At 44.1% G+C, this 12452-nt stretch overlaps 1 protein-coding gene, 1 long non-coding RNA gene and 1 other non-coding gene across 5 annotated transcripts in view; 1 reads left to right on the top strand and 2 right to left on the bottom strand.

Moving 5' to 3' along the window:
* The window catches only part of FSD2 (fibronectin type III and SPRY domain containing 2), a 36811-nt gene extending 33766 nt beyond the window's left edge, over nucleotides 1-3045 (top strand). The window contains exon 14 of the mRNA XM_043921477.1: nucleotides 2112-3045. Within this exon, the coding sequence (XP_043777412.1) occupies nucleotides 2112-2364 (253 nt within the window). The 3' untranslated portion in view covers nucleotides 2365-3045. The remainder of the gene's footprint in view (nucleotides 1-2111) is intronic.
* A 1405-nt stretch (nucleotides 3046-4450) lies between these two features.
* LOC122706330 lies at nucleotides 4451-8054 on the bottom strand. 3 transcript variants are annotated; one of them, XR_006344376.1, is made up of 4 exons: nucleotides 7975-8054; nucleotides 6920-7074; nucleotides 6132-6209; nucleotides 4451-4761 (listed from the first exon to the last, which is right to left on the bottom strand). It is a non-coding gene; the product is annotated as an uncharacterized LOC122706330 (long non-coding RNA). The 3 variants fall into 3 exon arrangements; XR_006344374.1 differs by adding an exon at nucleotides 7661-7770 and having other exon boundaries at nucleotides 4451-7074; nucleotides 7975-8044; XR_006344375.1 differs by having other exon boundaries at nucleotides 4451-7074; nucleotides 7975-8050.
* Nucleotides 5583-5710, bottom strand: LOC122707263. Its single transcript, XR_006344777.1, has one exon.
* Nucleotides 8055-12452: the final 4398 nt, after the last annotated feature.

Raw genomic sequence — 12452 nt, 5'->3', positions numbered from 1 at the left:
GGTACCCGAGATCAAAACGTGCTTTGCTAAGAATAGAGCGAGAGGTTTTCACTGTAATAAGTAAGGCCCACGCTATGTTTTCTAAAATACACTAAGATGTTTCAGGACTCATTTCCTGCCCCTTTCCCTGGTCTAGCTAGAAAGAGAAAGCAGCTCTGGGTACTTCTGATAAAATAGCTAAAATTTATGGAGCACTGATTCTGTGTTAAGCATTGCGCAACAACCTTACACATACGGTCTCATTTACTTCTCACAGTTGTGTCATCCCATTTACTTACTTTGGCTGTGCTGGGTCTGCGTTGCTTCTCGGGCTCTTCTCTAGTTGCGCCGAGCAGGGGCTACTCTCCCGTTGCAGTGTGTGGGCTTCCCATCGCGTTGGCTCCTCTTGTTGCGGCGCGCAGGCTCTAGAGCATGTGGGCTCAGTAGTTGTGGTTCCCGGGCTCTAGAGCGCAGGCTTAATAGTCGTAGCACTCGGGTTTAGTTACTCTATGGCATGTGGGACTTTCCCAGACCGGAGAGGGAAACTGCGTTTCCTGCATTGGCAGGTGGATTCTTTACACAGAGCCACTGCCAACATGGATCCCTCCAAAGACAGCATTCTTTACCACTAAGTGGTTGGTTTTACATTTATGTTCAACTTCAGTGTTACTAAATGAAGTTTGACTTGAAGCTCCAAATCCAACTTTTTTGGTAGATGTGGGCAGAAGCTTAATGGTTATGATTAATTCTGGTTTGCTTCTGCTGCTAAAAGCATTCTGTCCTCTAATGGAGGAAAATCCACAAAGCCCAGGCCAATAGACACTTCAGACTTAGAAGGCCATGAATGCAACCTCTCTCCATCTCAAAAATTGCAAAAAATTTTATCACCCCACTTTCCCAGCATTGTTTGTACTATGGGACCTCTGACCCTCAGCTTGCTGAAACCTATTAATGCTTCACGCAGTGTAGCCTCGATCATGGTTGGTTAAATGTTGCCATGCTGAAGCAAAGGTGAGAAGAGCAACCTTCCTCCTGTAAGGTATTAGGACTAAAATGCACTCTAAAATGCACTCTGCTAGACCTCAGACCCAGTTTGGAGAATGCAAGAAACACTGTGCACTGAGCCACACAGTTTTTGAATATTCTGCCTGAAGTAAGACTAAAAATCAGTCTCCTCTCTTAGTTAAGAACAAGGGGCATAAAGGAAGTGTGGGCATCTGTGTGGAGTGGGAGGGGTAAGGCTAAAAGAAGGGTGGAAACGCAAGACAGAGTAGGACAGGAAGGGCAAAAGCTGAGCGCTTGAGCAGGTTTGTAGTCCCACCTTGGAAAGATGTCGGGGTGTGTGTGTGTGTGTGTTCACAATGGAGGACTTGCACTTATTGACTCACAGTCTTAGACTCTATAGGTGGTGGGAGGGAAGTAGAGAGTGACTGCTGTTGAGAAAAAATGAGGTGAACTGGGATGGAAACAGGCTGGTTTGCTCCAGCATGTTCTTAAGTGTTCACCCCAACTGTGTGGACCCACATGCTGGCCCACAGAGCTCTTGACATGTCCATAGTGGGCAGCGTTAGGCAACTCCCTTGGCTTTGGCTTCAGCCATTTCCAAAGCACACAGGAGAGGCAGCCTCGCTCCGTGGTGAAACCCTCCCCCAGCAGGAGAGGGTGCCAGTGCATACAGTTCTGAGTGGTGACGGCCCCCAGGTGCCCCACTTGGTTTGAAAGTTTAAGAATGGGATGCCTCACAGTACCGTGCAGAATATACGTAAAGGCCCCTTTAACTGCATGAAAGATCGTGAAGCTCCCTGTTTCAAATGTCTTTTATTTCAGGGGATTTACACATCTGAACCTTGAAATCCACATTTTAAACATATGATTTCTATACAAATTTTGATGCAGTATGAGTTTATGATACTGTGTGTTAAGTTTTCTAGGTTAAGTGGCTGCTCAAAAACAGAGTTTTGAAATGTAAGTTTCTTAGGACAAAGAGATGTATAGTTTTAGAAATGGCCTGTTACTTTGATAGTCATTTAATGAAGGAAAATAATAATCATAGGAGTATTTGAAAATTGAAATGTTCTGAAGCTTCTCCACAGAGTTTCTGAAGCTTTGCTATATCAACATTTAATCTTCAGGCATAAGTATGAATTTCTACACAACAAGAAGACTCCAGACATAAGAATAACGGTTCCCCCAAAGAAGATTGGTATTCTGTTAGACTATGAAAATGCAAAGTTGTCATTTTTCAATGTGGACATTTCTCAGCATCTGTATACATTCAGCTGTCAGCTTCACCAGTTTGTTCATCCTTGTTTTTCCCTGGAAAAGCCTGGCTGCCTGAAGATACACAACGGTATTTCAATGCCAGAGCACGTCACTTTCTATTAGCCCACTCTGCTTGTCTCTCTTCCGTACCTACCCCTCTCCCAGCCACTCACACCTCAGCTGCCTGAACTTGGCGTTCAAGCACCGTGCACCCAGTGTCACCTCTGGCTCATGTTCTCTGGCAGACTGGCGTGCTGGCACTCATTTCACCTGATTGGATCCTGGGCACTGCCACCTGTGTGAGGCTAGGTTACTCAGTTCTAGTCCTGGCTCTAAAATGAAGGCTCAAACTAAACTCAAAGGTCTTTAAGGTTGTCAAACTGCATTGGTCTATTTGTGTATATGAAAAGTATCTGAGTCCCCAAGGCCTGCGGAGCTTGGGGGAGGAGGGAAGATTCATGTTAGTGGCTCTGGCTGCCCCAGCACTTGTGACATCTCATTTGTTGGCCAAGAACTGGCTTGAGAAGAGGCCATCTGCAAGAACCAAGGAAGCCGTATGCTCTTCTCAGCGGCATTCTCATTTTCCCAGTGGTCAGTGGCAGTCTGGGTGGTGAGGTTTCTCCCATCAAGTACTTTCTAAAAACCTGTTCCTCTCCATGGTATTTATGTTCTCTAATTTTGAAGTGACTTTTATAATGCCTGATTCCACAAAGGCAAGACAGTCTGTCTTGTTCAGCACTCAGTCCCCGAGGGCTGACACGTGCACAGAGTATCTGTTGAATAAAAGAGCTTCCTTTTCATCCACCCACCGCTCTTCAGCCTATCACTGCTCTACATGTGAGGGATGGCAGGGCTCGTTCAAGCTGTGGCAAAAGACCTACGACCACGAGATGGGAGGGGAGGCAGTGTGACAGAAAAGGGGCACCTGGGGCTTGGTGGCCAGGTCGGTAAAGATGCAATATCACGTGCTTCCTGGTGTCACACACAAATACTAAACGTGTTGCTTTCACTGCATGTTGGGGACATGGTGTGGGGCTGGGGGGCCCTCGTAGGTCTAGTCAACATAGACACCAGTAGTTGCAACTGATTCTAGGAACTGCCTATAAGGTAAAGAGAACCATATCTGAAATTGGAAGGCCCGAGTTTGATTGCTATTATAGTCACTTTGCTTTAGACCCTAGAAAAGTCACACTATCTCCCTGAGCTTCTCCCTTTGAACAAAGAGAAAAATAACACTTATGTGTGTGCATGCATGCCAAGTCACTTCACTCATGTCTGACTCTGTGCGACCCCATGGGCTGTAGCCCACCAGGCTCCTCTGTCCATGGATTCTCCAGGCAAGAACATTGGAGTGGGTTGCCATTTCCTTCTCCAGGGGATCTTCCCCACCAGGGATCAAACCCTCATGTCTCCCTCATTGGCAGGCGGGTTCTCTACCACTAGCACCACCTGGGGAGCCCCTTGTCCTACAGGAGAGGAGATTTAATGACAAACATGAGAATGCAGAACCATGTATGACAGAGAGCGATGCACAACAGTCTTTTAGGAGAAAACATCCGTCCGCCAAGTGCAGAGCTGAGCGCTATGGGGAGAGGTAGTCTTCAGCCACTGGCTTTGAGGCCTCCTGCCTCGTTGCTCTCTTGCATTCTGTGAGCTCCATGCCCAGCCCTCTCGGCTGCATTTCTGGTTTGGTTGTTGAGTTCAAGTTTCCAGGTGCCAGTTCTCAGAGACAATTTAGTATTATGTCCTGTGGGTGCTTCTTTAAACATATATGCCCATCACTTAGGGTTTTGTGTTAACTGAAAAATCTTTCATGCTTCCCAGTGCATGCTGAGTCTGACACAAGGAACCCCTCTTATCTCCTATCTCAAAACCCTGCCTATTCATATAAATAAGAACTCAGATTCTTTTTTTTTTTTTTTTAGAACTCAGATTCGTAAACTCACAACTCAACCTGACAATCTTAAACCTCCTTACACACACACACACATATCTCTGCCCTACCCTGAAATAAGGAAGTAGCACAGAGATGGCTCAAGTTGCAATTAAAATATATGTGTATGTGTGTGTGTATGTATTCAAAAATGCTCTCAGCTACTAAAAAAACTGAGTAGGAAGTTGGACCTCACAGATCAAATAAGTTTGAGCACACGGTTCTAACAGGCTTTATTTCACATATAAGATAAAATGGATAAAAACTAGGCACGTATAAGGTTTTAATAAGATTTTAATCAAGAAAACATGGTCTACAATTAGCTTTGATATTTAAAGTCCACTTAATTTAAACAAGGCAGATGACCAACTTCAAGCATCACAATTACTCAGCATAAAGAACCTTTAACATGTTTCTCATATTCTACAAGGAAAAAAAAAGCCTAGAAAAGAACCAAAACAAAACGTTTGTTTTTTTGTAAAATATTCTAATTCCTTAAAATGCCAAGAACTATCTACTGAAACTACATTTCAACAAGGGGCAGGATTTACCTCAAGGCCATGTTCACCTGCAACCTGCTGATAAATCTGTTAAAAAACAAAACAGAAAAAGATTAAAAAAAAAAAAAATCAGACCACTGTAGCCACAATCCTTCATAATGGGCAATTAAGACAAAAGGTATCAAAATCTGTTCTTTTCTTAGCTTTGCCTATATCACCTTATAACGCTTTGAGCAAGTAATTAACATAAGCTTTGGCCTCCCCACCTTAACAAAGGGGAAAGGGAATATGTAAAACCGCCACCGAATCCTGGTGTAGACTAACAGGGGTTCGGAGATTTAGAACACTCAGAACCTAAGGCACCCTTATTAGATGAGATTGCAAAGGTGGTTAGAGACTTGGGATATAAACTGACACTGGTTTCTAGAAAAACTGAATCGCCTTTTCTTTGGAGAAGTATTATGTTTAATAACTGACTTCCTGTTGATTCAAACAACAGTTTGCAAGCACTTGTACACGTCCAATAAAACATTTCTGAAGCTTGTGCTTGGTCATCAGTCTGCTCTTTCCATCTTCCAGCATGAGGTTTTCGTGTGAAAACCTCACATGGCTCACACACTGACAGCTGCCCCCAGCACGATTCACCATGATGCAGCATTCTGTAAACAACACCATGCTGGTCTCCATCCAAGGAGGTGTAGCCATCTGGAGGCTTCCTGGACGCTCCGAAGCCTGCACTACCGGACAGGTCCCCTCCTCCGCTTTGCTAACCAACCTCTCCAATGTCCAGTTGCTTTCCTATCAATGAAGAGTAAGCGTCTCATGGATTCGCGAAGTCTTTCTTCACCCTCACTCATCTCTGTATTTACTACTCCTATGTTCTACAGGAAGATGATACAAACTGTTATTGCTGTTGGTAGATAAGTAGGTCTTGAATTCATTCTGCACACAAGACCTGTTCTATCTACCTTTTCATTTAGGAGGCTAAAAGCAGAGTCAGCTTGACTTCAAGGACTCTTATTTTGTTAGTCTCCAGAAGAACATGACAAGTCCAGCTTTTAGAACACTGTCTTCTAGCATGTCAAGATACTGAGGGAATGGTCATTTATTCCTTTTATAACTTAAAGCTTTAAGAAATTTGAGCTCTTACATATGGTTCCTTCACAGCAACTAATGGTTAATGAACCTAAATGCAAGATAACACTTTGTGATTTGGAAAAAGTCCACCCAGTCAGCATCTTTTCTGTCAATTAGGAAGTCTCCTGCAAGGAGCATTAACCATGAGTGAGGCACAACTATGCCCCAAGTCAGTAAAATGCTCCCAAGTATTTTAGAAATGCTACTGAACAGTTCATGTCTTATTACTTCAGAGCTTCTGAACAGTTCATGTCTTGCTACTACAGAGCTTCTTTTCTGCAATTCCCCAATCCCAGAAAAAAACATTAAGCCCAACTTACTAATTGATTGCCTTTTCTTCATTTTCCCCAGTTTGACAGATTCAGGTTTTTCTGCTCTATTTCCACCTCACTCAAATCCTGGTGGAATTAAACTGTCATTTATGTGAGCTATGCAAATTCAACTTAACAGCTTGCAACTGATTAAAACAACATGCAGTCACCCAGACAGAGCCAACAAAAATGTTTTTGTAGTATGAACTTGGATTCTAATCTTGCTGTCTCCCCCGTGCTCATTCCTAAGCTTAAATGTGGGGATCTCTTCTTTGAAAGCACCTTAAATGTCCTTATATTCAAAAAGACTGAAAAAAAAAAAAAGACTGAACTGGAGACAAGAATATAATCCACTCACTGGGAAAGAATCCAACAAATTGAGGTTTCCTAGCTATGCCTTTAAACAAAGCAGGAACTTAGTTTTTACAAATGGATTTACTGAGTACATACATTACTTCTTGGTAAAGCCGTCCTATTATTCTGCCACTCAGAAAGATTTACTACCCTCTGACTTCCTTTCATATCCCAAATACCCATCCAGTTACGGGGGGGAAGCAGCGAGAGAAGGAAAACAAGAGAAGCATGATCCAAAAATAAGGCTAATGCTCCGGGAAAAACACCTGGCAGTGTCTTCTGTTCAATTTAGAATTCAGCCACAGATTCCTGGAAATCTGGAATGACCTCCCCCACCCCCCCCCATCCTTGTCCACCTGTATAAATGCCTGTATAAAAGTCGCTTCTTAGAAGTACTGACTAATTTTTCCTCTCTCAGGCTGAGTTAAGTGCCACACACTCACCTCCTTCAGAATACTTAAGTGGCTATACTGCCACTATGACCTATGTCTACTCCACTTGACTATAAGTCAATCAAAGCCAAGAACTGTGCCTTCATAATTTCTGAATGATCGAATCATGGAAACAACGGTGTTCTGCTTTCAAAGTGCTCATATACCTGAAAAAAAAAAAGAGAGAGACATCAAATTGTCTTCCAAAATTACAAGTCTCTTTATTAGAAAGTGGGTTTCAAATTCCGTGTCCAGGCAGGAGCAGGAAGAAGGATTCTCAACCTTTCTTCTGTCCCAGTATACCTTGGATGGATTCATAATGCACCTAAATGTACACCACCTCCCTCTTCATTCCCGCTCATTTCTTCTCCCAAAGACTTGTTTAGCAATCCAAAGAGAGCACGGTGTGGAGGAAAGAATTCTGGGTTGGAAATGAAACCTCACTTCTAGTTTGTCTCACTAACAACCTGTGTTACTTTCAGTCGGTCTCCTCTCAGAGACTGTGCTTCAATTTAAGATGAAAGGAGGGGTATGACATAGATGATCCTGTTCCACCTCTAATACCAAACGATGACGCTGCTGGCCAATTCGGGAAGCTTAAAAATGACCATCTGTGAGAGTACTTTTTCAAATTAATGCAACAGGCGCTGCTACCAGGCAGGAATCATCGACTCAGAAAGGCAGGGTTCGTATAGACTTTTACGTTACGTAACTTACGCAACACAGATCTTGCCCCCGTGAAATTACACCTACTTGAGTTTTTTCTTAAACTTCATTCTGGGTGTGGATTTCTCCCTTCCGTATCTATCCTCACGACTTTTCCGTGAGCTATTAAGCTCGTTTTCCAGACGAGGTCGAAAGAGCTGAGGACAATGAGTTAGTAACGAGGACAATGAGTTAGTAACGAGACCTCGGTCGCTAGTGGCCTGACCCGGCGCCAGATACACCGACCCCTCACCTCTAACTCCGGTTCCCTGCCGCATCCCTGAAGCCCGAAGCTACAGACAGCCTGCCTACAAGGTCGCTGCAGTCATCCGCCCCGCCGAATGGCCAGAGAGCAGCCTTACCTTACGCAACACAACGAGCCTGCTTTCCGGTATCCGATGTCGGTGGCAACTCCCTTCTCCTTCCTGCAGAAAAGAGCTCCTTCCGGTTTCCGGGGCGCCAGGAGGAAGTCCTGCCCCACGCGGCAGCGTAAGGCGGTGCGTTGCGTCGAGGCGCCGTGCGCAGGCGCCGAGAATTAAGCTTGTGACACTGTAGGAGGTATGCTCTCCCCTGGGCGGTACAAACCGGAGGAACGCTGGACAGTGGGTTGTTGCTGCCGGGTCCACGGCCGTGGGGAGAGGCCTGGGAGCCATTCAGCGGCGCCTGGGAGAGCGACTTGGAGACGCCATCTTCTAAGAAAATAACCCCCTTCTCCCACAGGGGTCCTCCGTGAAATCGAGGCCCCCGTACCGCGTCAGTTGCTTGCGTTTCTCGCTTTGCTCCACCTGCCCCATGCTGTATTTAGTTTCTCACTGTGTTTCGGTTTTCTCTGTGGTCACATATCTTGCTTCAGTAATGCTGAGCGTTGGCTGTGCATCTTGCAGCAGTTAGTTCATAAATGCCTGGTAATTCTTGGCTAGTAGGACTGCTGAAGCTCAACTCATTCCTTTACTAGCGACGGGATTGAGCGCCTGCGTAGTACTGGAGTGGTCTGTGGGTATGGCACTCTTGGGGCCGGAACGTAAAGTAGAAGTTAAAGTTACTGTTGTCTTAGTTTCCTAGGGCTGCCATAAAGAAGTAACACATATTGGGTGGCTTAAAGCAACATATTCCTTTTCTCACAGTTCTGGAGGCTGGAACCCCGAAAGACTAAAAGTGTCAACAAGATCATGTTTCCTCTGAGACCCTGGGTAAACCCCCTCCCCACTTGCCTCTTGGTAGTTTCTGGTTCAGTTCAGTTCAGTCGCTCAGTCGTGTCCGACTCTTTGCGACCCCATGGACTGCAGCACGCCAGGCCTCCCTGTCCATCACCAACTCCTGGAGCTTACTCAAACTCATGTCCATTGAGTCGGTGGTGATGCCATGCAACCATCTCCTCCTCTATCGTCCCCTTACACATTCAATCTTTCCCAGCATCAGGGTCTTTTCCAGTGAGTCAGTTCTTTGCATCAGGTTGCCAAAGTATTGGAGCTTCAGCATCAGTCCTTCCAATGAATATTCAAGACTGATTTCCTTTAGGATTGACTGGTTGGATCTCCTTGCAGTCCAAGGGACTCTCAAGAGTCTTCTCCAACACCACAGTTCAAAAGCATCAATTCTTCGAGGCTCAGCTTTCTGTATGGTCCAACTATCATGTCCATACATGACTACTGGAAGAACCATAGCTTTGACTAGACGGACCTTTGTTAGCAAAGTAATGTCTCTGCTTTTTAATATACCATCTAGGTTGGTCATACCTTTTCATCCAAGGAGCAAGCGTCTTTTAATTTCATGGCTGCAGTCTCCATCTGCTTTTATTTTGGAGCCCAAGAAAATAAAGTCTGCCACTGTTTCCATTGTTTCCCCAAGTATTTGCCATGAAGTGATGGGACCAGATGCCATGATCTTAGTTTTCTGAATGTTGAGTTTTAAGCCAGCTTTTTCACTCTCCTCTTTCACTTTCGTCAAGAGGCTTATTAGTTCTTCTTCACTTCCTTCCATAAGAGTGATGTCATCTGCATGTCTGAGGTTATTGATATTTCTCCCAGCAATCTTGATTCCAGCTTGTGCTTCATGCAGCCGGGCATTTCACATGATGTACTCTGCATGTAAGTTAAATAAGGGTGACAGTTTACAGCCTTGTATTCCTTTCCCAATTTGGAACCAGTCCATTGTTGCATGTACAGTTCTAACTTTTGCTTCTTGACCTGCATACAGTTTTCTCAGGAGGCAGGTAAGGTGGTCTGGTATTCCCATCTCTTGAAGAATGTTCCACAGTTTGTTGTGATCCACACAGTCAAAGACTTTGGTGTAGTCAATAAAGCAGAAGTAGATGTTTTTTTTTGGAATTATCTTGCTTTTTCTATGATCCAGCAGATGTTGGCAATTTGATCTCTGGTTCCTTTGCCTTTTCTAAATCCAGCTTGAACATGTGGAAGTTCATGGTTCATGTACTGTTGAAGCATAGGTCGGAGCATTTTGAGCGTTACTTTGCTGGCATGTGAGATGAGTGCAATCGTGCAGTAGTTTGAACATTCTTTGGCATGACCTTTCTTTGGGATTGGAATGAAAACTGACCGTCAGTCCTGTGGCTACTGCTGCATTTTCCAAGTTTGCTGCCATATTGAGTGCAGCACTTTAGCCACAACATCCTTTAGGATTTGAAATAGCTCAGCTGGAATTCCATCACCTCTGCTAGTTTTGTTCATACTGATGCTTCCTAAGGCCCACTTGACTTCACATTCCAGGATGTCTGGCTCTAGGTGAGTGATTACACCATCACTCGGGGTCATGAAGATCTTTTTTGTATGGTTCTTCTGTGTATTCTTGCCACCTCTTCTTAATATTTTCTGCTTCTGTTAGGTCCATACCATTGCTGTCCTTTATTGTGCCCATCTTTGTGTGAAATATTGCCTTGGTATCTCTAGTTTTCTTGAAGAGATCTCTAGTCTTTCCCATTCTTTGTTTTCCTCTATTTCTTTGCAGTGATCCCTGAGGAAGACTTTTTTTATCTCTCCTTGCTATTCTTTGGAACTCTGTATTCAGATGGATTTATCTTTCCTTTTTTCCTTCGCCTTTTGCTTCTCTTCTTTTCTCAGCTATTTGTGAGGCCTCCTCAGACAACCGTTTGCCTTTTTGCATTTCTTTTTCATGGGAATGGTTTTGATCACTGCCTCCTGTATAATATCACAAACCTCCACCCATAGTTCTTCAGGCACTCTATCAGATCTAATCCCTTGAATCTATTTGTTACTTCCATTGTATAATCGTAAGGCATTTGATTTAGGTCATACCTGAATGGTCTAGTGGTTTTCACTACTTTCTTCAGTTTCAGTCTGAATTTTGCAGTAAGGAGTTCATGATCAGAGCCACAGTCAGTTCCTGGTCTTGTTTTTGCTGACTGTATAGAGTTTCTCCATCTTTGGCTGCAAATAATATAATCAGTCTGATTTCGATATTGACCATTTGGTGATGTCCATTTGTAGACTCAACTCTTGTGTTGTTGGAAGAGGGTGTTTGCCATGACCAATGCATTCTCTTGGCAAAACTCTGTTAGCCTTTGCCCTACTTGATTTTGTACTCCAAGGCCAAAGTTGCCTGTTACTCCAGGTATCTCTTGACTTCCTGCTTTTGCATTCCAGTCCCCTATGATGAAAAGGACATCTTTTTTGGTGTTAGTTCTAGAAGGTCTTGTAGGTCTTTATAGAACTGTTCAGCTTCAACTTCTTTGGCATTAGCAGTTGGGGCATAGACTTGGATTACTGTGATACTGAATGGTTTACCTTGGAAACGAGCAGAGATTATTCTGTCGTTATTGAGATTGAACCCAAGTAATGCATTTTGAACTCCTTTGTTGACTGTGAAGGCTACTCCATTTCTTCTAAGGGATTGTTGCCCACAGTAGTAGATATAATGGTCACCTGAATGAAATTCGTCCATTCCAGTCTATTTTAGTTCACTGATTCCTTAATGTCGGTGTTCACCCTTGCCATCTCCTGTCTGAGCACTTCCAGTTTACCTTGATTCATGGACCTAACATTCCAGGTTCCTATGCAATATTGTTCTTTACAGCTTCAGACTTCCATCACCAGTCACATGCACAACAGGGCATTGTTTCTGCTTTGGCTCCATCTCTTCATTCTTTCTGGATCTATTTCTCCACTCTTCTCCAGTAGCAAATTGGGCACCTACCAACCTGGGGAGTTCATCTTTCAGTGTCATATCTTCTGTCTTTTCATACTGTTCATGGGGTTCTCAAGGCAAGAATACTGAAGTCGTTTGCCATTCCCTTCTCCAGTTTCTGGTGCTGTCCAACAGTCCTTGATGTTCTGTGCTTATAGCTACTCCTTACTCCAGTCTCTTAACTCTGTTCTCCTTATGTTTCTTCTCTTAAAAGATGGGATGGAAGGTCCAGCCTCCTCCAGTATGACCTAAGTTTAACTGATTACATCTGCAATGGCACTGATTCCAGGTAAAGTCACATTCGAAGGTCCAGGAAGGACATGAGTGGGAGAGGATTTGACACTATCCAACCCAGAATAGCTGCCAAAGAGCCTAAGAAGTAGGCAAGCCAAATACTGACAATCAACAGCTGTAGTACAAGTGAACTCAAACATATTTTAGTTGGATCTGAGAAGTTTTCATGGACACTGGGCCTTCCCAGGTGGCGCTGATGGTCAAGAAAGCACCTGCCAGTGCAGGAGATATAAGAGACACAGGGTTTCATCCCTGGGTCGGGAAGATCACCTGGAGGAGGACATGACAACCCACTCCAGTATTCTTGCCTGGAAAACCTCATGGACAAAGGAGCCTGGCGGACCACAGTTCATAGGGTCACAAAGAGTCAGACATGAACAAAATG

Source organism: Cervus elaphus, chromosome 13 (assembly GCF_910594005.1).
Source record: "Cervus elaphus chromosome 13, mCerEla1.1, whole genome shotgun sequence".
Taxonomy (NCBI): domain Eukaryota; kingdom Metazoa; phylum Chordata; class Mammalia; order Artiodactyla; family Cervidae; genus Cervus; species Cervus elaphus.
Note: the sequence above shows the minus strand (reverse complement) of the source record. Positions and strands in the feature narration are given on the sequence as shown.